Here is a 23,129-nt window from a genome sequence, read left to right on the forward strand (position 1 = left end):
CAAAATGTCCAACAAAGTGGCTGAGAAAAATATGTCCGTAACAAATATGGATGTCATAAATATTCATTTTATTTTTGGTGTCTAACTTATTCGAAACGCTTTATTAATATTGATCCTTCATCAACTTTCAATATACAAACTATACTACCGTTGTAAAATGGCAATTGAATTGTACCCCACATATCGGATACCCTGCTTAATCGGATATTTAGTGCTGGAATCGTTGATATCCGATCCAGCGGGGTCGACTGTATATGTGCCCTAAACATTCAATGCTTTATGCATTTCATATTAGGAGAGAACATAGCACAAGGAAATAGGTTATTTACGCTGTACTCGGTTATCTCTAATGTGATCTAACAAAGAAATATTTACGCAATTTCGTTTGCGTTGAATTCATGCAGATTGGGATTTTGAGGTATAGAGATCATGAACAACACACGTAGATATCATCACAACTTTGAATTTTAACTTCAATCGTTTTAACCCTTAAATGTGTAGCTTTGCATGTATGCAAATCATTTTTAAACGATCTTTACTGCAGCCAGTTTGGAGTTGACAATTGAAAATCATCTTTGCATATAAGGTTCTATCCATTTTATATTTTGAATTTTCTGGTATAAGATTCAACAACGACAACTCTATTGCACAGCACGTGTGGCTGTGATTTCGCTAATTGGTTAAAATGTGTTATTGTGGTTTTTTTTTTTTTTTTGCGTGTTTGGAATCAGAATGTTTCTCTTACTATAGTTTGAATGGCAAAGAAGGTCGTTTTACACACACATTTGGAAAGTAATATTACTTCAATACATTTATTTCATGTGCGATTTTTACAGGACTTCAATGAAGCCCGTGTATATGCATGAACACCGAGATCTCTTCCAGCCTAACTTTGTGGCAAAGTCTGACGCTCTATAAGCAGTACAATTCAAAATGTATTTTTGTCCGGCTTTATATGCGCTTCATTAATTATGGAAAAAATTATCAGCTCAATATATATGTATATAAGGTGAAGACTTGGATACTCCACCCGGAATTTCACTACTAGATTCCTTATAAGAAATTTTATTTTGTAGTATGTATCTACTTCGATGTAACTACACATCACGTCCATAACTACAGCTATCAGACTTCGAAAGTTTGCTAAGGTTAGATGAGAACTTTATTATGCATATATATCTTCGAACATACGTGTTATACGTCTATAAAGTTATACTTTAATGACGGTCTGCTTTGCTTGAAGATAGTGATTATGGCAACCCATCCATCATAATTTAAAATATCTAGGACGAAAGAAAAGGAAAAGAAACGAGTGGGAGATATTTTGGAATAGTTTCGTGAAAAAGAAGTGTTTGAGAAGGAAACTATGTGGTAATAAGAGTAGAGTTAAAGTAACAGTAAAGTATAATTTAGTAACTTAATATGGATAGAGTAAAAAATTTGTAAAATCGAATAGCGGTGTCAAAACTAATTAAGATTCGTTGAATATTAGAATAAATGCGAACAATTGAAGTTTCATTGAATAAACGGTCATAAATCTTTCACTGATGTATTTGGCATTTTATGGGTGTTTAACAGTTTCCGTTCTGAGATTACATACTTACTTGTATATTTCTTTCAAGAGATTCTCTGAAATACGATTGATGCTGAAATATGATTCGTATGCTCTGTGCAAACACCGTGTTTTTGCTCAGGGTTTAGAATACTACCCTTTCATCATACAAAAAAATGCACTTACTTCGAACGGAATTTGTGAAAAATGTCATTGCAAATTTCTTATTTTACTAATTTATTGACTTTGACTGTTGATTTTTCACGCATTCAATACTTAAAAAGCTGAAAAATCCACGTCAAAAGATTTCTCAGACAAATGTAATACTGTTCAAATAACCACAGTGAGTCGAAATCTCAAGACGATAAATATTAGGTTTTCATCTCGCCGAATAAGTTATCAAAACATACTTTGATGTTGGAGAAGAAATTGCAAAAAATAAATTTTAAAGGATTTAGTGTAGAAGAACAAATTGTATCTTTTCCCACATGTTTCTGCTTTCAAAGTAGTTTCATTCAACATTTGCATAATGTAAGGAAATGTTGTCCTATAGATTTGCATCAGAATGAAAAATCATTCGTCTTTCTTCCCTGTTCGAGGTATGATACAGGAAAGAAGAGCAAAAACAGGAAGGAAAAGAAAAAGAAGAAAGCGGTATTTCGGAAGAAAAAGGACTAGATAATTCTCTTTGCATAGTGTTACCGAAAAAAATATCCATCCCGACAAAAGTTTCTTTTCCCTCTACTTCTTTTTTCCCCATTTCATAAAAAGAAGAGTTCTTCTCGAGATGTTTTCTGACACAGACACGGTTAACCCCAAGTATTCTGCGAATGTTCCATCAATCGTTTCTCTTTTGACGGCTGGGCTGAATGTTACGGAATTCGCTCTTTTGTGGGTATGCAAAACCACATGAAAAGTTTGGCTCAGGCTATGAACGTCTTCCTGCATTCATTTTCTGTATCCCTACCCCAACCACGAAAATAAAACTTTTTTCTTTTTTTTGTGGTTTACATAGAATTGCAACAAAATTGCCAAGGGATAGGGCCATTTCATGAGCAAATACTAATACTAGAGATCGGATGCATGTTAGTAGTACGGTGAAATACCGATAAAACGAGTACGGCTGATAACGATACCTCACTATATATAATTGGTGATCTGCAAGTGATTTCAAATAGCTGATGTTAAAGACACAACAAAAAATCAGATATTTTGACGTTATATCGAATTGAAAATGAGGTCGTTGTAACGTCAGAAGAATTATCAATAAAATATCAATTATTCATATCATGGCACATGCTTCTCGTAAAAATTACATTGAGGGACTTCTAACAAAGAATCGACTCAGAAAATTCCACCCATCACCCAGCAAAAAAAGAGAATGAAGTAGATCATATTTCTGGACAAATACCTACACAGCATAAGAGCACCGAATTTCAATACAGAAAATTAACCATATTACCAACATGGCCACATTACTATCAGAAACCTTATATAATATGGCAAGTTTTATTATTCTCTCAATGGAAAAAGTATATTTGAATGAAGTTTTTGACTGAAAAGAAAAATGCTAACTTTATGAGTTAGTATTAATGAACAAATATCACTTCAGATTATTTGTTACTCACGGGACCATGATAAATGGTGGATAATCGACGTAGTAATATTATTAATGGAGTCCACCAAATGTAACAGATATAAAGCTATACGTGTATCATAAATGAAACACGTGCAAGGTATATGGTAAGGAAAAAGAGTATGCGTTTGTGTTTTTGTTCACCGGGAACACAGCCAAATGTTCTCACCATACTACCTTTCCGTGCACACAAATTGTTCATAAAGTTTGTTATGAGCATATTTTCCCCGCCACTTCGTTCGACAAGTCTTCTGTTTTGGTCTTTGTATTTGTAACTAAATGCATATTTGACAATTCTGCTCACTGTGACGAAATATTTCCATAGTGGACACCACCTCATAATGGCAAATCGAAACTTCCACGGGCTAGGCTAATGCCCAGATAAATCCAAAGGGCAAAAATATGTGATATTTGTTAGTGGGATCGTGCCGCTTACGGTTCCACACCCGGGCATGATAATCATTTTTGCCGAAAATGGAGAAGCATTCATCTCTAAATTTCGACATGGAAGGCAGGTTGTTAGTGTTTCACGTTATACCAGACAGGCTATTCTTCAAAGCGAACCACCTATATCCTGGTTAAAGAAGGTCACTCACGTGATAAGAACTCGTGCACTGCAATACTGATTCCAAGGAATTTTATGGACGTGGCGGTGCACCAGACAATGATGCTCGCATCCTTTTCTTATGTACGGGTAGTCTGCTTGGTACACGCAAAGCTGGTCCATCTTGGTACTGTCAGTTCTATCAGTTCTGGAAATTCTTGGAAAGGATGGTCAATGCGTGATTGTCTTTCAGCACGCATTTTATCCCGAAAAAGAAATTCCTCTGAAAATCTACCGGTGAACTGATAAATGGCATATACGGCAAATCGATTCATTTTAGTAACCTATGCGGTCCCAGATCAAGGGAAGAAAAAATAATTGCAGAGAAGTATGAGAAAAAAGTATTTGTGGAATATGATTGAAGTGGATGGAATAATTTGCAGAAGAAACAAAATTTGATGTTTGGTGTATTGCATCTAAAGGGAAACGTAGCCAGATAAACATTGAATAAGTGTCAGTTCATGAAATGGAGGAGAACAAAAAGTTCAGGGTAAAATGTTTAATATTCTCCTTGTTTCTCTATATTACTTATGGCGTATACAAATCTGTGAAGTTTTCGCGTCGTTTTACAGGCGTGGCGTACATGCCAAAATGTACTGCCCGGGAAGCTGAAGCTGACCACTATATTAGCTCTCCAGCAGAAAGAAATAGGACATTTCTTCGATCTACTGTATACTGTTGCCATTATATAGTATTTTTATTTGAATTTCTCATACATTTCAACATGAATAGGGAGCCTAAATAACTGTGCTTATGTAGAAAATTAGTAGATTTTATATGCTCTTTCATCAGTGGTTAGCAAGGTCGTTGATAGTATTTATTTTGTCAATTAAGGGATAAGGAAAAATAATTCTTTGGGGGGGGGGCGGTGCTCTATTATTGACACGGCCGCGAGTTTCAACATGAATACATGCTCGGTGCCTTGAATCCCGTGGTAGGTACTGACATAATGAAATCAATGTCGTCGGATTTGTCTTTGGAATAGCTAACCGACGGTACAAATATCGTGCATGTGGGTTTCGAACTTCTCGACATATAGCGAAAAACAATTTCATCACGAAAGCGGGTCACGAGCCTGGGGAATGAGGTAGACCTGAAGAGACATTAAAACCAGAGTGGCATCACCGGCTTTGCCTTAGAAATGCCTATCAGATGACACCATATTGGTTTTTATTTTCGTTGCGAATCTCTATAGATGTAGTGTAAAACACTTACGAAAGCGGCCCAGATCGAAGAGATTGATGAGTCTGATGCCCAGACCGAAAGAGATCGAAATCAATGATTGACACCATTGGATTGGTGTCAAAATGCTTATCAGACGACACTATTGGCATCTATTTGCGTTCCGAATCGCAGGAGATACAGCGTAAAATAATTTCGTTACGAAAGCGTTCCGCACGCCTGGCTCCCACAGCGGAAGATATGTTAAAAACCAAAGTAGCATCACATTGGATTTGTGTTAGTGAGATCTACCCGTTGAAATCAAAAGCACTAATATATTCGAAATACTTCCTGATATATGAGCGTTTAAATTATTTCTTTACGCAATTTTTTCCGGATGCATCCAGTATCGTCAGATGATCCAAAAGACGTATTCAGACGTCAAAAAAGTAGAAAGCAAATAGATTCGCTTCAAAGAAGATTAAACAGGAAATGCGTTGTATGAGAAATAATTTAGTTTGTATGCATTGATCAGAAGGCTTTCGGGATGTGATTAAAGCTCGCAAACAGAAGAAAACGCATAATTAGTGTATGAAAAAACAAAGAAATTTGAAGAACAGGCTTCAACACTCAAGTGTGCTTAGCGATAAATAGGGGTGTAATTTAATTGAAAATAACAACTAGAATGATTCCATTCCAAAATATAATGAAAAATTTGTAAATTACATCACATCCTCTTTAACGAGGATTTCCAAAAGGTGTACTTCGGAAATTCAGAGTCCATTTTAGCATTCAATGGTGCTGCGAGGCATTATTGGTATAAAATTATGTCGGAACTATCAATTAAGACAGATGACACGTGAAACTTCGGAACGCATAATAGAATTACGTTCTTTGAAATTAGATAGGCTTGTCATTAAGTGCTTCGAAATAAGTCGTGGATGTCGCAAGATATTTGAAATTTTAATCTCCGTATAAAGTGTGTAGAGAACGTAAAATATTCTGTATTTCCTTTCCTAAAACGAGGCATACACTATTAAGCCAAACGTCTGTATTCACACTTCACAGTTTAGATATTTTTACTCTTATTTCTAAAAAAACACTTGGTGAATCAAGGAAACAGATAAATTCCGTATTTTACGTCGAGGTGAACTGGGAAAGAAAAGTCATCTTGTTTCTGCCGGGAATCGAACCCAGGTCCTCTTGCATACCACGCAAACATGTTACCATGCACACCACTGGAAACACGACCCTGCCTTCTTTATGTCAAAAGAACCTGGGTTCGAGACCCGGTGGAGACCAAATGACTTCTTTCCGAGTTTACCTTAGCATAAAATCCAGAAAATATCTGCTTCCTTGATATATTGGGCTGAGAAAAAGCCGTCTATCTCTACTTGGTGAATCGTTCTGGCATTTTGTATTGTAAAACCTATGCTTATACTCACAATTTTTTGTGAAAATTTAAGCATGAGTGCATTTAGGCGTCCGACAAAAAATTAAAACAAAGAATACGTTTGATCAACTCTGTATGAGACAGTACTTTAAATGATTCGTAACTTGTACAAGGTATTTTACCTATTTTAATTGCTTGTATTCATTTTTTCGAGAAAATTGTGCATAAAATCACGAGGATATCAATGTTTCTTCTGAAAATTCTACTTTTCATCGAACAATTTTTGTATATGACACGTGGGTAGTTTTCAATAAAATTCTACGAAACTTTATTATACTAAAAGTTATCATAAAAGCTCTTGATATTTCATCAGATATGAGCATCTAAAGAAAAAACTTGAAGCTCGCATGCGCGAAAAATGTCATTTTCATTTTTTAAAATTTGATTGCTGACTATAAAGAGCAATTTTTGTGAAAATCAAAGTTTAATATCATCTAAATGTATCGCGGTTATCACCGATAGCTAGAAAGATATATGGGATATCACATCACGAACTGTAATTTAAGTTACTTGCTAAAATTAGCTGTATGATGCTATACGTGGTACCCTGTATGTCCTAGTTCGGCTTTTATCTCATCAACAGTTCGGCGTAGAGGTATAGTTCCCAATTTGAAAAATGTTCAAAGTCTGTTCAGACATCGCTCAGTACCACCATTTTTAATGGTGGATATGCAGTGTGTCACAAGATTAAAAAAAAATTAAAATTTTCATACGGTTCCCCCCTGCCCTCTAATTTCCAGATACAAAGTTCTGGCCCTGTCTCTTTTGAGGAAAATAAAAAAAATCATGTTCCTAAGCGCATTATTCGCTGAGATATTTAAAATCCAAAATCACGGAGAAAGTTGGGAAAGAATAGCATAAATATGGGAAAAGAGCGTTGTCGGTTAGTCTATTCTGTTCTTTCCCACATTTTCTCCGTTTTGGAATTCAAATATTCCTGCGAATACAGCGTTTAGAAACGTGGAATTTCCTTTTATTTTTATCATTCATTTTTTGTTGTTGGCCTCAGAGAAGACAAGGGAACAATTTTATAATTCGAAGTTGAAACAGAAGGAATGTTTAAAATGACTCGGGGATCCATGATGTTCTTAAGTCAGCCACCTCGTTGGGCAGTTTGCCTGTTGTGGCGTTGTATTTGTATTTGTATATATATACTAGGGGGGCTCTGCCCCCCTGCCGCCTTTGGCGGCCAACCCCCGCCCCCCCCCACTTCTCTCCCGGACATATCTTGTTTATTTCGTCCCACTTCATCAGCGTGCTATGGAAAAGGGGAAAGGGACGTGTGAAAGCACCAGCCTACTGAAGAAGCGAATTTTAATGAAAATAATAATAAAGCAACAAAAAACAAATGAGATTCATCAAGTATCCCCAGAAAACTTCCCCATGGGGGTCCCCAGATTCAATTCGCTGAATTTCAGTGGGGCCCCACACTGGATATATCTTGGGCTACCGATGTGTTGCAAATTTTACAATGTTAAACCACAAAAATCAATGAGATACATTCAGGGGCACCGAATTACAACCTGCCAACATTTCCATGAAGCCCTGACCTGCAAGCTTGTCGGACACCCCCCTGTGAGAATTTTTCATTTTTATCAATTTTACAACGAATAAAATCCAGGGCCCCAAAATGAAACCTGTAAACATGGGGCCCCCGACTTGGAATCTTGTCGGTCATCCCCCGGTGCGAGTGCCATGAAAATTTTTCATTTGTATTCGTTTTACGAACGAATAAAATCCAGGGCCCCCAACCAATTACCCGGGACACCAATTCGCATACTTTTGGTGGGGCCCCAGACTGGCTTTATCTCGGGCTTCGGCTGTTGCAAATTCTACAACAGAAAAGAATGAGATTCATCCAGGTCCCCCAAAATGAAACCTGTAAACATAGGGCCCCCGACTTGGAAGCTTGTCGGTCATCCCCCGGAGCGAGTGCCATGAAAAATTTTCATTTGCATTCGTTTTACCAACGAATAAAATCCAGGACCCCCCCAACCAATTACCCGGGACACCAATTCGCATACTTTTGGTGGGGCCCCAGACTGGCTTTATCTCGGGCTTCGGCTGTTGCAAATTCTACAACAGAAAAGAATGAGATTCATCCAGGTCCCCCAAAATGAAACCTGTAAACATAGGGCCCCCCGACTTGGAAGCTTGTTGGTCATCCCCCGGTGCGAGTGCCATGAAAAATTTTCATTTGTATTCGTTTTACCAACGAATAAAATCCAGGGCCCCAAAATGAAACCTGTAAACATGGGGCCCCCGACTTGGAATCTTGTCGGTCATCCCCCGGTGCGAGTGCCATGAAAATTTTTCATTTGTATTCGTTTTACGAACGAATAAAATCCAGGGCCCCCAACCAATTACCCGGGACACCAATTCGCATACTTTTGGTGGGGCCCCAGACTGGCTTTATCTCGGGCTTCGGCTGTTGCAAATTCTACAACAGAAAAGAATGAGATTCATCCAGGTCCCCCAAAATGAAACCTGTAAACATAGGGCCCCCGACTTGGAAGCTTGTCGGTCATCCCCCGGAGCGAGTGCCATGAAAAATTTTCATTTGCATTCGTTTTACCAACGAATAAAATCCAGGACCCCCCAACCAATTACCCGGGACACCAATTCGCATACTTTTGGTGGGGCCCCAGACTGGCTTTATCTCGGGCTTCGGCTGTTGCAAATTCTACAACAGAAAAGAATGAGATTCATCCAGGTCCCCCAAAATGAAACCTGTAAACATAGGGCCCCCGACTTGGAAGCTTGTCGGTCATCCCCCGGAGCGAGTGCCATGAAAAATTTTCATTTGCATTCGTTTTACCAACGAATAAAATCCAGGACCCCCCAACCAATTACCCGGGACACCAATTCGCATACTTTTGGTGGGGCCCCAGACTGGATATATCTTTTGCTTCCGCTATAGAAATTTTTCAACGTTAAAGCAGCAAGAAAACAATGAGATCCATCAAGGGCCCCTGGAAATGAAAACTTTTTACTTATACGTGAAATCTTCCCCGGGTACCCCGACCCTGTGTTGGGAGCACTGCTGTTGTGTGTGTATATTATACATATATATACCTCTCGGCATGGACCTCCCCCATCCCCACAAAGGAAGGGCTGACAGGGGCCACAACGATTCTTATCACTTTTTGATTTTTCACACTATAAATTAATCACAGAGGGGCCCCTGAAAAGCTGGTTTGGGGGCTCGAAATCTAAATTCCAGCCTAAGGGCTCTGCTGTAGGATGTAGGAGCCTGTTGGTACATGCACATAACATGGTCCCGATGGGTCAAATGGGTCCCGATATGTGCTATAGTTAAATGAATATTTGACCCAAAATCGAAACCGACTTCCGTAACAGATTTCCGTCACTCAAAAATTTCACCCACTTCCGTCACTCGGTTGCTTAGCAATAGGCCCTTTTCGAGTTTGTTTGTGATTTTATATTATAGAATAGATATATGTTTTTATTTGATGACACACTGTATTTTTCACTCTCAAAACTGGTACAGAGTTATTTCTGAACATATTTTGAGCATTTTTTAAAAAATGGGAACTATGCCTCTACGAATGAGAATTTACAGGACACCCTTTACATGGAAGATGCTTGAGCATAACAGACGTGTATGATGTCAAAATGAAAAAAAAAAACCCCGAAAGAAATAATCAAGTGAGAGAAAATTATCGAAATATGGGTTTGTGGAAATACCTTATCATCCAACTATTTTCAGCAAGTTACAGCTCAGGATTTCACCTACATCTTTCTGACTTTTCATGTAATTTTTGTTAATTTGCTGTAATTTTTACAGCAAATTGCTCTATATGAATGGCAACCAAAGTACACACGAAAAATAAAATTTATATCATCTGCGCATAAGTGCTAAAAATTCATTTTCTTTAAATACTGTCTCTAAATCAAATGTTTTCGCTTCAAATTTCAGTATAATGTGTCGGTCTTACGTTGTAAAATTTTCTGTAAGTTTTGTGAAATTTGGTTGAAAACTGTACATGTTATAAAAAAAGAACAGAGATGAAAACTAGAAGTTTAAAAAATCAACATTCATTTCTTTCTGAAAATACGAGAAATTTCACCCGAAAAGCAATACAAACAACCAAAATAACGAATGGAATGTTCCATGACAGTTACAAAACATCTCCAGCTTTTTTTAATACAGGGTTGATCGAAACATTTCTTCGTATTAAATTTTTTTGTCGGTCCCGTAAATGTAATAACTAAATTTTCATTGAAAAATAGTGACTGAAAGCATAAAGATTACATGCACAAAATTTTAGAAAGACTCATTCAGAAATTTTCTGCAAATTTGAAAAAAAAGCCTAAATTCTTAAGTTAAAGTTAACACAGACGTATATATATATATATAGCGTATTTTTTCGATAATCAGAACTACACACGAATTCTTTCATAATAATTCAGTTTTATATTTTATTTCTGGATGCGAGAAAGCTTTTCATCATGAACATTAAACTAATTGCATTTTTCTTAATTTGAGAAGTATGCAGATAAAATTATTGAATTCTATAGCTAATTCTTCAAAGCAAACACAGGACTTCATTTTTATAGGTATTAAAATCTTATTTCAATCATCTTAAATGCATTCATTAGCTTGAAAACACATTTTTTCTTTTGATCTATCATGAAAATAATTTAAATTCATGTATGCAGCAACGTATCGAACGGAAATTCATTTGCAAGTCTATCATATATTGATAGAATCGCCAGCATTCAAATATGATTCGATGAAATCGAGGCAGCTGATGGACGGAATATATTCCTGACATGTTTTATTAAAATACTTTTAGTGGTTATAAAAACCTATAAATCCATCGAAATGAATAGCTGTGTGAGAGAGAGAAATACTCCTTCTGGAGAACTAATAATGCTTATCATAACTTTTATTAGCATATCTACGATGACATTTAAATATTATCTTTCTGTCCATAAAAAAAGTGAAGAAAATGGGGCATCGAAAATGCCGGGATCGGACGCACTTCCCTCCAAGCCGATTCGAAACACAAATGAATCAAAAAACGAAAAAAAAAAATGAAGAGAAAAACTACGGATAAAAAATAAGGCAAATGGGCAGATTTTAATCGTACATCCACGGAGCCCATTAGTGTAACTTCCTAAAACAGGCTCATGATATAATAGCATCATGTGTGAGATGCGATACGTATTTTTCTTGTCTTTTTCTCTCTCATTTTTTATACCTTTTTTTCGAGAAAAAAAGGAAAATCCTGGAAAAAAAAGTAACAAAGAAAAGAGAAGTAGCTTAAAATTTCCGATATGCTGACAAGGGAGGTAGAAGGAAAAAAAAGAAGATGAAAGTAATAATCTCCATCATATTATCGTCCGGAGTCGCATCTCGTAATTGCACGGAGAACCGTGTAATGTGTGATGCGTACCTGCTGCTGCTAGTGCTGTAAGTTTCGGCGAATGACGAGAAATTGGAAGGGAGGGGGAAAAAGCGATGAGGGATTTTTCGAAATAACTTCACATTGGAAAAATAGGAAATATTCATTTTTCCCCATCATTTTCCACATTCTTTGTTTTTATTTTTTTTTTGTCGCATTTCATTTCTGTTTCTCATGAAAAGAAAATGACTGACATGTCTGTAATATCACATGTAAAAGGAAAACTGGAGAACATATTACACACGAATATACATGTTACTAAATCAGGTTGTGTGCACAAAGCACTTTAATCTGAAGCACTTCAGTAATGTTTTTTACTTTTGAAGTTTTTATACATATGCATGTAATATTTATTTCATATTCTTTATTCATATGCATGTGATATTATTTCCATATTATATCGGAAATGGAATAGTAATGACAGGCAGGGAGTCGTTACAAATTAAATAAATATATGTATTTCATTCTACGTAAAATTCTTGTGAACGTGAACCAAATTGCTTTTTATTCGAACAGTCATTAGAGAAATAACGTAAAATCATATTTCCCAGAAAATGATAAATTATGAAATAATTTTCTTTTGTTTTTTTTTCAGGTTTATTGCTCGTTTTGCGATTTGGCTTCAGTTTTGTCAATTTTGCAACTGAGGTGCCTAAAAGGTTGGGAGAACCTCCATCTTTCAACAAAAACTGACACTATCGCCTCAAGTGACATCTCCTCGTTTAAAAAAAGTAGGATAGCGAACGGCGACAAGCTATAAAGGTAATACTGACGTCACTCTTGGCTAAAAGATGGTGGATGGTTCAGCCTACGTTTGCAACGAGTTCTACTTTCACCCGATGGGTTTATGACAACAACCTCTACCTCTAAATATCTGAACTCAGATCGTGGGTGCTGATCAAGTTGATTTGTTACTGGAAATTAAGCCCAAATTATATAACGCTGTCTAATTACACTCTACTCGTATGCATAAAACACGTTTTTCTCAACTCGTTAGATCACAACTATTTCCCATTCAAAAAATTTCGAAAAAACGAACCAGAATCTTTAAATAGTTTCTGAAACCTACTAGGCTTTTCAAGCAAAGATTACATGCAATCATGCCGCTGAATTACGACTTAATTATTATCATAAGTGAAACTACGGTGTGTCTCTAGCAATGATAAGAGTAATTTGATTTGAAGCTTTTATATCGTTGGTACATATAATTTCTTATCTGATCAAAGATTTTTTCAGTAACATATAGAAATATCTTTTTGTGTGTTCTTTCTTTCTGGTTGCCTGATGTCTTGATATGAAAGTTATATGCATTTAAATTATACATAATTGTGCGCTTTGAATGATTATGCAAACTTTAACACACCCCTAAGAGACGAGTGTATTTACTTGATTAGCGTTCCTCCCACTCGTGATATGAAGTGCTCCTATCAAACTTGATGGAAACCATTGATGGTGAAAATCCGCAGTTCTGGAACGTCGGCTGGTAAGAGAGACACAAATACCGAGTCTTCCGCATAACTTCCCACGGAAACAATAGCAGGGGGTTTAAGTCTGGCAATCAGAGCCATAAATGAGATTGAAGAGCATTCTTAACCCCCAATCCCAGGTCCATCGATTTGGCAATCTGGCGTTCAAGAATTCACTAACATCGTGATCGAAATGAGGAAGAGCACATCAACCTCCAACTGCGGTATGAGCCAATTTCCCAAAATTATGAAATGTGTACTTGGTATAGCTGTCTGTTCGCAAAATGAAAAGAGCGCACACGTTGTCTTCCCGTCAAGGAATGTAACTTTCTGGATATTGTGTCGAGATGAACTATATGTAACATCTACTCGTTTCCGTTAGGAATCAAACCCTGTCCTTTTGCAATCCGATCAAAAGTGTTAGAAACATGAGAGACACGACCTTGCTCTTTTTATGGCATACACGGTACCTCGATGCGCTGAAGCAGGGACTTAGCAACCTCTCTTAACTTCAGAAAATGATTCCAGATATTGATAGTAGAGAGAGGTGATTTTGATTTTTAGAGGACTGGGGTTAGATAATCGGTAGAGACGAGTAAATTTTTCTTTCCGGGATCACCTCGACAAAAAATCCAAAAAGTTTCTTTTCTTGATATATTGTGGGCTGAGGAAAATCATCTTTCCCTGTTGTGTCCCCTCCATCTTACTGACTGACAAACAACCAGTTACCAGTCGATATGATTTAAGTCGGATCTTGGTTGTTGCCCAACAACAAATATAAACGGTGATTCTTGCTCTTTCAACCAATTTTTAAGAGAGAGTGTTTGAGTATTTTACATTTCCAATTTTTTCATTTTCAACTTTTTACACGCAAGAGAACAAAATCTTCATTATTGAATAAAGGTGTTCATTAAATATGAGATACTCAGCTGACTTCAATTCGATGTTTCGCATGATATTGCTAAGCCTAGTCCAGCCCAATAAAAAAAAGCCCACATGTAACTTTCTATTGAATCTCGCACGGTATAATGTGACTTTTTCTTTTGGCACAACAGTGTGTAAATGAAACAACTCCGATGTTCCATGAGAGCAAACGGTGATGGAGTATTAAAAATTCTTAATATGGAATTTTATCATATACACTATATGGGATTTATTTATTTATGGATATTTTATTATAAAATCATTGATAACATTTGTGTGACATCGTGGGGCGCAGATTTGTTCTTATAGTATGGTGATTCATACGAAATTATCCCCACAAAACTCCATGTTAAAAATGAAGTTAAAATATTTTACTTGCGAATTATTAAATATAGAGGCATTATTTCATAATTTTCTTTCAATATCGAGATTTTTTTTCTGAAAATTCAAATATTCGATAACGGTAAAAAAAAGTCGTACTCACGTAGGAGTTAATATTATTGTATTTTTTTCCATGACTGTTAATTGGTTGTCTTACAACACGGCACGTATATTTCTACTTAAAAACAAGACGCAGTTTTTTTGCATACATTTTTGAACAAACACATCTTTTTTTATTTGATAATAATTTTCGCTTTCGTTAAAATGTGCTCCAAGAAGCCATATTGCCGTGGGAAAGAAATTCAAATTCTAAAAGCAAATACTCAATTAGCTTGATATCCACATGAATAATACTCAAAATAAACGTATAATTCTAAAGAAATACAATTCGTGATTGGATTAAGATATTTAAATTCACCTCACGTAAAATTAAAATTCTGTCATGAAACGAAAATTTTGATCATCATGATAATTTTAAGCATGATCATTCTGATTATTTTCATCATGGTAATTTTTTTTTTATAATTTTTGTCGCATCACGATCATTTGCTGCACATGAGTGCAAATTAGACCGGGACCTACAATATACTCACCGAGAAGTTGGTGCGCTCACCACTTTTTCTCTAGGGTCATGTAGTCGTTTCTCTTGCACCCCCCTCGTAATGATAGTTTCTGACAAGGACATACCAGGTATGGAACTCGCGATACCTCTAAACATGCTTACAGTCTTTAGGATAGTAACGAAAAAGATGGAATACTTATAATAATCAGGAGATCTTTATAGTAGAAAGTATAATCCGACCTGGATATAACGTGGGAATCGAATAGTAATAATTTCATAAATGGGGTGATTTGGCAACAGAAGTAGGCTCACAGTTTGCTAATTATACTGCAAGGACCTTTGAAAACTGACATTCTAAGCGGAGATATAAATAAGATATATGGTAACGGGGGAGGCCCAAACATCGTCCACTTAAGCTAATATTCTAATCAGAGAATTAACACATGCGCAATTTGTCTAAAAATAGTTCCAATCGAAAAAAAACATTATAGCATGTAAAAAAAAAGTAATTGCCTCGAGCACCAGGGTGAGAACCCTGTCAGCCCCATTATTGTAGAGGTCCTGGCTACAGTAGAACCTCGATTATCAGCGCTAATGCAAGAGACTCACGGATGGCCGATAACCACAAATAATCTTTCAGTAATTATTTTTTGCAGCATTGGAGCAATCACAATATAGTTATAAATAAAATACCAAGCATAAATATTCTACGTTTCTCTGAGTGCAATATTCGCTGAGATATTCGAATTCAAATAACGGAGGAAAGTCAGGAAAAAAGCGGGCTTTAATGCGGGAAAACCGTTTTACCCTTATTTAATGCTTTTTTCCCCTCCACCTTTCCTCCGTTTTTCGAATTCCAATATCTCAGCAAACATTTACATTTCTAATTACACTTAGAAACGTAATTTTTTTTCTTTTGGCATCAGGAGAGACAGGGAAACAACTTTCTTATTAAGTTTCTGAGGATAGGGTGATAGGGTATAAAAAGTGCTTCACCATATAACGTTAGTTTATTTACAGTCATGATGGATTTGTAGCCAAGATAAATAATTGATTGAATCTGTTTAACAATTTCCGTGGCATAGTAGAAATCACGAAACGCCTCAGGAAAATGGAATAACCTTTTTCTATAATGTAAACTTTCTTCCGATTTTCAGCAGATGTGAAGCAAAGGGTATAGGGCAGTGGTTCTCAAACTTATGTCATCCGTGGATCCCGTATCCAACTCGTGGTTCTTCTGCGGCTCCCCATAACATTTTGGTGGATATTTTCCCACATGAAAGAATCACCTCAAAGTATAAATAACCACACAGATCAATATTTACAGTTCACCGCGACGCACACATTGAGAAACACTGGTTTAGGAAAAAGTATTACGTTGAGAAATCCAATTTTGCAGATTATCTGGGCTTATCAATGCTAAAAGAGGAGTCCTTTGAGGAGGTGCGATATTTCCCCAATGTCGCTAAGAGCGTTAAAAGAAAATTAAAAATCGCATAACTCATAGATATCTTAATTCAAATTTCGCACTAAATGAGATGAAACGTGCATGCTGAAGTAATCCAGAAAAAAAATCCACGATACGTACCACCTCTAACAACGACATCTCTACTAAAAATGGCGCCCACGCTGTTCGAAGCCGAACATTTGTATACAGCCGAATGTACATCTTGCCTGTATTCGTCTGGAGAAAATGGAGGGAAAACCAGCGCTCCGTCTTCTCGTACATTTCTGAGACCAGAGATAGAGCTAACCACGTTATTATCTTGCGTACTCCAACTAATTTCAGGTTTCAGCGCACCGGTTGCGGTACAAGGAATAATCGCCCCCGTGTTGTTGTAAAATATTACTCGACTCGGAGGTTCATGAACAAACATCAAGCCCTGATATAATCCACTGGACGAAACTGAAACATAACAAGAGAGAATCTATTAATTAAGTTCAGATTCTAGAAAGTTATCATTATGAAATCGGGAGTGAAAAAAATTGACAAAGCAGTTAATCAAAATTTTTATCGAAATCATATTTTAATTGCGAGCGTGAATCGGAATAACCGGCGAGGATATCAGAATACTTTTCATTATCCCAAGCATCCTGATGATATTTTATACTTTATCGGAACGGTGAAATCAAAATCTTAATTAAGCTGACGTAGATATCTCTCCTGCATTCTTCTTTCTTTTGAAGCGTTTCTCTATTCTTTCATTGTTATTATCTACTTCTCATTATTATCATGGAGCAGTAATATTACTTTTTTTCCTTCCTATTGTTCTTCCGTCGTCAACTCATAGATACGTAGTACCTAGTTATGCGTATATATCCTATAACCGCAATCTTTCTTTCTCTTTATTTCTTCCGTAACTGTAAGGAAGTTCAGTGTCAATATCTTGTGTATTTACCGTACGTTTTACTCAAGGAAAATGAATGTTTTGAAGCAATTCATAATGAAAGTTAAGAGATGAAAAAAAAGTCGTAGGAGACGTTATAAAAACGAGGTGGATGAAAAGCTCTGGACATATTTAAAAAAATAATAAAAAATCAACCAATATTGACACAGAAATTGCGATTTGCACTATTTCATACAAGGACACTATACTCATCGTAGCCTGTTTTTTTATGATTTATTCGAAATAGTTCAATACTTCATTCAAATCAATGTTGTATCATTCTTAATTGTGCAGCACAAACAGTGCATAATTAATATTTCTTTCAATTTGCGTTGTATAAGCATAATATTATGAATCAGCGTTTTGCAAAATTTATTGTCCTACAGCCCTCTTCTTCTGAATTTTTTTATGGGAATGCTTATTAATTAATACGGTCTTTTAAATCATCTGACGATACAGAGAGCATTCGCAAAAAGTTGCTTTTAAACGCTCACATCTCAAAACGCACGTCAAAACCAATGGTATTGTCAGATGCACATTGCAAAAGTGCATTCAATAATATTACTCCGGTTTCAATATCTCTTTTCGTCTGGGCACTAGGTCTGTTGCCCTGATTCATAACAAATTGTTTGCTGCTATATCTAGACCAGTTCACAACAAAAGTGAATACGTTTTTATGTCAATTGGTTGATATTTTATCAGTATTTAAGATGTGCCCAGGACTTTCACTTACCCTGTATATATATAATCAACATTAAAAACTATTATGAATAGCACAAGTATTTTCTAGAATTTTTTCCATTTATAAAATATATTTTCCCACTGCTATATGCCTTTTTTCTGTCAGTAACTCTCAGTAAAAAGACAAAAACTGGATTATTTGAAATTAATGTTTCATTTGATAATTTTTTGTATTCTGATAATATTTCGAAATTTTACGAAGTATAAGTAATCGAAATGTATTAATGTCTTAAAAAAGCATCCCGAGATTGTTTAGTTCTTTAATTGTGTTCCCAGTTTCGCTCTAATTACTGTTTTCTTAAGACGAATTTCAAGGAAAGTATTCATCCTTTTCACATTTTTGAGAATTATTTGAAGCTTAGTTTTGCACTCGTGCTAATGAGAAGAAAAATTATAGTTCCAGAAAAGGAAACAGTCCCCAACATTAATAAAATGCCGTTGTGTTTCCGTTTCGTATTAAAAGCTCTATAATACAGAGAATTAAAGTATGAAAATGAGCGCATGTACATTTCTAAAACTTGAAAATGCTATACGTGTACTTGTGTATGAGCGTGTACTTGTTCGCATTTGCGGAAAAGGGGGGAGGAGGAGGCGTGAAAGTAAACAGGTCACTGAATTATAAACATACGCTAAGCATGCTTAGTAAAAGGGATGGTACTATAGGAAATTATAACCGATGTTATATTTTGTTCTTGTCAAACTGTGAAACACGAACAACATCAAGCACGCACGCACGCACGCACACGCGGGCACACACACACATATATATATATATATATATATATACATTTAAAAAGTAATTATTTGAAGAAAAAATTAAAACAAGATGGGATTTTATGAGAGTGAAATAGAACTATGCAGTGGGTCGTCATTGAGGGAAACCCCAATGCATGGTTCGAAAAGAGTAGTCGTTTCTAAAGGGTGGCTATGCCTGATTGCATTAAAACTGCCCACCCTTGTTCCCGACGCCTGCCTTCTCAAAAAACCTGTTGGGCGAAAAAATGAAAATGAAAAAATATGTTGAAGAAATACAATACTATAGCAAATATCATTATCAGCTTCTCTCAGATTATCAGCAAAATGAAGCATGAGAAAAAATATACAAAGTTACAAGAATACAGAAATAACAGGGAATATTTGAGAGACATTGCATTTGTAAATTTGTATTTTTTGTAATCTGTAAAATATTCCCTGTAATTTCTGTATTCTTTTAACTTTGTATATGCATATATACATATACATACATATATATATATATATATATAATTTTTTTTCCAGTGTATTGTATTTCTTCAACAATTTTTTTTTTCATTGTCATTTTTTCGTCCAACGTATCTTTTGAGAAGGAAGACGTCGGAGAGCAACGGTTGGCATTTTTAATGCAATTAGGCATAGCCACCTTTCAGAAACGACTACTCTGTTCGAACCATGCATGGGGTTCCCCCTGATGACGACCCGCTGCATAGGTTCTATTTGACTCTCATAAAATTCCATCTTGTATAAATTGTTTCTTCAAATAATTTTCTTTTAAGTATATATTTTTTTATTGAACTAGTGAGCCAACAGCACTTGCGCTTCTGTCATTAGAAAAGCTGTTTTTTGCTATTTCTTCATTCTATATCTTCATCTCTCTTGATTTTTGTTCCTACTATATATATATATATATATATATATATATATATATATATATTGTACTAAAAAGTACTATAAAGAAAAAAGTACAGCATGACTCATTAAAAGTAAGCATGCAAGAATTTTATGTATATCTATATAAAAATAATGGAAACATCTCTGAAGAAGTGTCTAGAACAGTTTCCCAACCTTTTTTGCCCCATTGCCCCTTCTTCAGAATTTTTTTTTCCATCGCCCCCACGCAATCTAACCCATAGGATCCTATGTTATACTTGCAGCTTCTACCGCCCCCCTGCAACATTCCGTCGCCCCCAAGGAGCGTTAAAGCCCACGTTGGGAGTAACTGGTCTAGAACATCGAAGGTGAAATTGCTATAAATATTTGTGTTCCTATATTGTCGTTTATTCTTGTCAATGGACAATCAAATCATTGCATAGATCGTATTTTTTATTTCCTTCAATTTCGAACTTTTCAGTTTATTTTTTATTTTTTGTTAAATTTTCTCCGATTTCCTTTGATTTTGTATTACTGACAATTTTATGTGTATGTATTTTGTCTTTCCAAGACATTGGTAATTTCCGATTCCGCTGGTGTTTTACCATCCGATCCATGGATAACTTAATTAGCACCTGCCAATTTCAGCAACGAATGACACTATTAACGAAGTATGTTTGTGTGAGTGTGTGTGTGGTAATTTTATTCTAAGACACAATTTTTAGAAGCCGGAGTGCTGAAATCCCAGTGACATTTCTGATAAAACGTGTTGAAGATTATTGTTTCTCTTGCATTATTGTTTGTTTTTATTTTGAAATAACAATAGGCAATTTTTTTCACCCTGTTCAAACGATGTTAATACATTTGTTCAACTATAAAAAAACTGTGATTGACTTACAGATGAGGACATTGATGAAGAAATGGATTATAAAGTAATATTGAATTTTCTCACGAAGAGGTCGGAAACTAATCTAAGAAAACAGAGCTCCCCTTATTCCAACACTTGCAGGAGCTACGGAACAAGTATAGTCATCCTATATTGATCAAATAGATGATTTGAATTTTACCTAATGCGAACTTTTGAGCTGTCCCTTTGAGAATTAACTTACTTCCACTGTATGCATTATTATTATGCATTAGTGTGCATATTGTAACTTATTATTATATGTATATACAGGGTGCATAGATAACAGGGCGTATGACATTTTAGTGGAGAACCGTTGATCCTAGAGGCATACTTCCAATTCAGAAAAGTATCCAAATAACGTGTAGTACTCAGATAAATCATTCAGATATTGCAAGGGGTTGTATGGTTATCAAAATAGAAGAATTAACTTTTTTTCATAACGTCCCTGTGTGCCCAAAAATATTGTTAGAAAGTTGTTGCCCCGTGTCTGCTGATTCCAACTAAAAACAGTACACGTTTCTAAGCGCAATATTCACTAAGCTATTCGAATTCAAAAAACATTAGGAAAGTTGGGGAAAGAATAACATTAAATATGGGAAAATCATTTTATTCGCATTTAATGTTGTTTTTTCCAAACTTTCTTTCGTTTTTTGAATTCATAGAACAGAACAGAAGCCTAGTAGCAACGGTTCGTCAGTAAAATGAGTAAAATGTCATGCGCCCTGTATAACCCACACCCCTGTATACTTCTCGAATCTATTCAGCTGGACTCATCTAACGAATAGTTTATTCTCGCATGCTCTATTAGGGTGGTTCAAGTGAAGCTTGTGTTACTGGTAAGAACAGTTTTTCTTAGAAAAGTTTAAATCTATGCAAAGGAAATTAACCAGCAGATATCACGTTTTGGGACTTCACATTGACGAACGGCTCTTAGGTATTCTGAACCTTGTTCAGCAGTGAGTAAGAAAAGTGAATGGAATGCTCGGTTTTATTCTGAAAACGATCTCTTTCCTGAAGTCATTCTTCCGGTTTTCCGAGGCTTATGTCGTCCTAGACTGGAGTATGCTGTAAGGTTTTGGAGACGACACCTACAAGGAAACATGGACTTGGTTGAAGGGGTGCAGAGAAGAGCTATGTGTGTCATTGTTGGCACACAGAGTTTAAGTTATGTAGAGAGACTTCATTTTTTGAATATGTTTATATTGGAAGAGCGCAGGTGTCGGGGAGGGGAGGGATATGATCGAAATGCTCGAAATTTTCATCGGGATGGATAAAACTATTCAACGGATGGACCATAGGTTATCAATACACCGTCCATCGACTGCTTTGACAAGGGGATACCAGAATCGATTGGTAAGGGGCGATGCTAGGTTGTGCTGTCAGAGGAAGTTTTTTCTGAGAAGGGTTGTTAATAAAATGGAATAGCTTATCCCGGGGAGGAGGGGGGGGGTAGTTTATTCTAACACAATTGACACGTTTAAAAAGAATACGATAAACTGGGATAAACTAGAAGCTATCTATCGATAAATCTAGAAGCTATCTATACTTAGAATAAGACAACCATAAATGCATTTTATCACATGGTATACTATTTATCACGTATATATAGCGTTTAGTTTTTATAATCGCATTTTTAATTAGGGGTTGCTCTATTTTATAAATATATGACATCCATATTTGATATGGGTATCTTTTTCTCAACCACCTCGTTAGGCATTTTGCCTGTTGTGGCTTTGTATTTGTATTAGTTTCATCTGAATTAAATTTTGTTTGAAAGCAAGGTTTCTTAGTTACATCAGATTCAAATATTGAAATTAAAATAAGTGTTCGAATCATTATTTAATTATTTATTCTCAAATATTTGTTATTAATAAAATTTTAAATGTGATCAGCACGTATTCGCAAGAGATCGTTACGATTTGTCCAGGGAATTTGTTAGTGTTAGTAGACATCTATGCCCGAAAGATAGACATCCATTCACGATTTGAAAATTAGAAAAAAAATTTTTTTGAAGAATTGCTCATTAAAAAATTAAGATTATATATTGATTTTTTTAACTCGTATTCGATCATTTTCCTCTCATTCGACAGTTTGATGAATGTTTGTTAAAAATATTCTTTTGATAAAATAAATGAAATGAATTCAATTATTCTCTATTTAATTTTTTTCTCGAAAACTATGTATCATACTGATGCAGTAAATGAGTGTGAAAAATAAAAAATATGCAACCACGTTCTTATAATTTAAAAACTTAATTTACTCTATTTTGAAGATATTTCTTTATCTTGACTCAGCTA

General features: G+C 35.7%; 1 protein-coding gene across 1 annotated transcript in view; it reads right to left on the reverse strand.

The window, feature by feature from the left end:
* Positions 1–23,129, reverse strand: part of LOC149086606 (cell adhesion molecule Dscam1-like) — a 129,247-nt gene that overhangs the window by 104,748 nt on the left and 1,370 nt on the right. Inside the window, exon 2 of the mRNA XM_089230987.1 lies at positions 16,760–17,077. Within this exon, the coding sequence (XP_089087113.1) occupies positions 16,760–17,077 (318 nt within the window). The remainder of the gene's footprint in view (positions 1–16,759; positions 17,078–23,129) is intronic.

Source organism: Pholcus phalangioides, unplaced genomic scaffold (genome assembly GCF_987345545.1).
Source record: "Pholcus phalangioides strain wild (caught in Gottingen) unplaced genomic scaffold, Ppha-v1.0 ptg000004l_1, whole genome shotgun sequence".
Lineage (NCBI taxonomy): Eukaryota > Metazoa > Arthropoda > Arachnida > Araneae > Pholcidae > Pholcus > Pholcus phalangioides.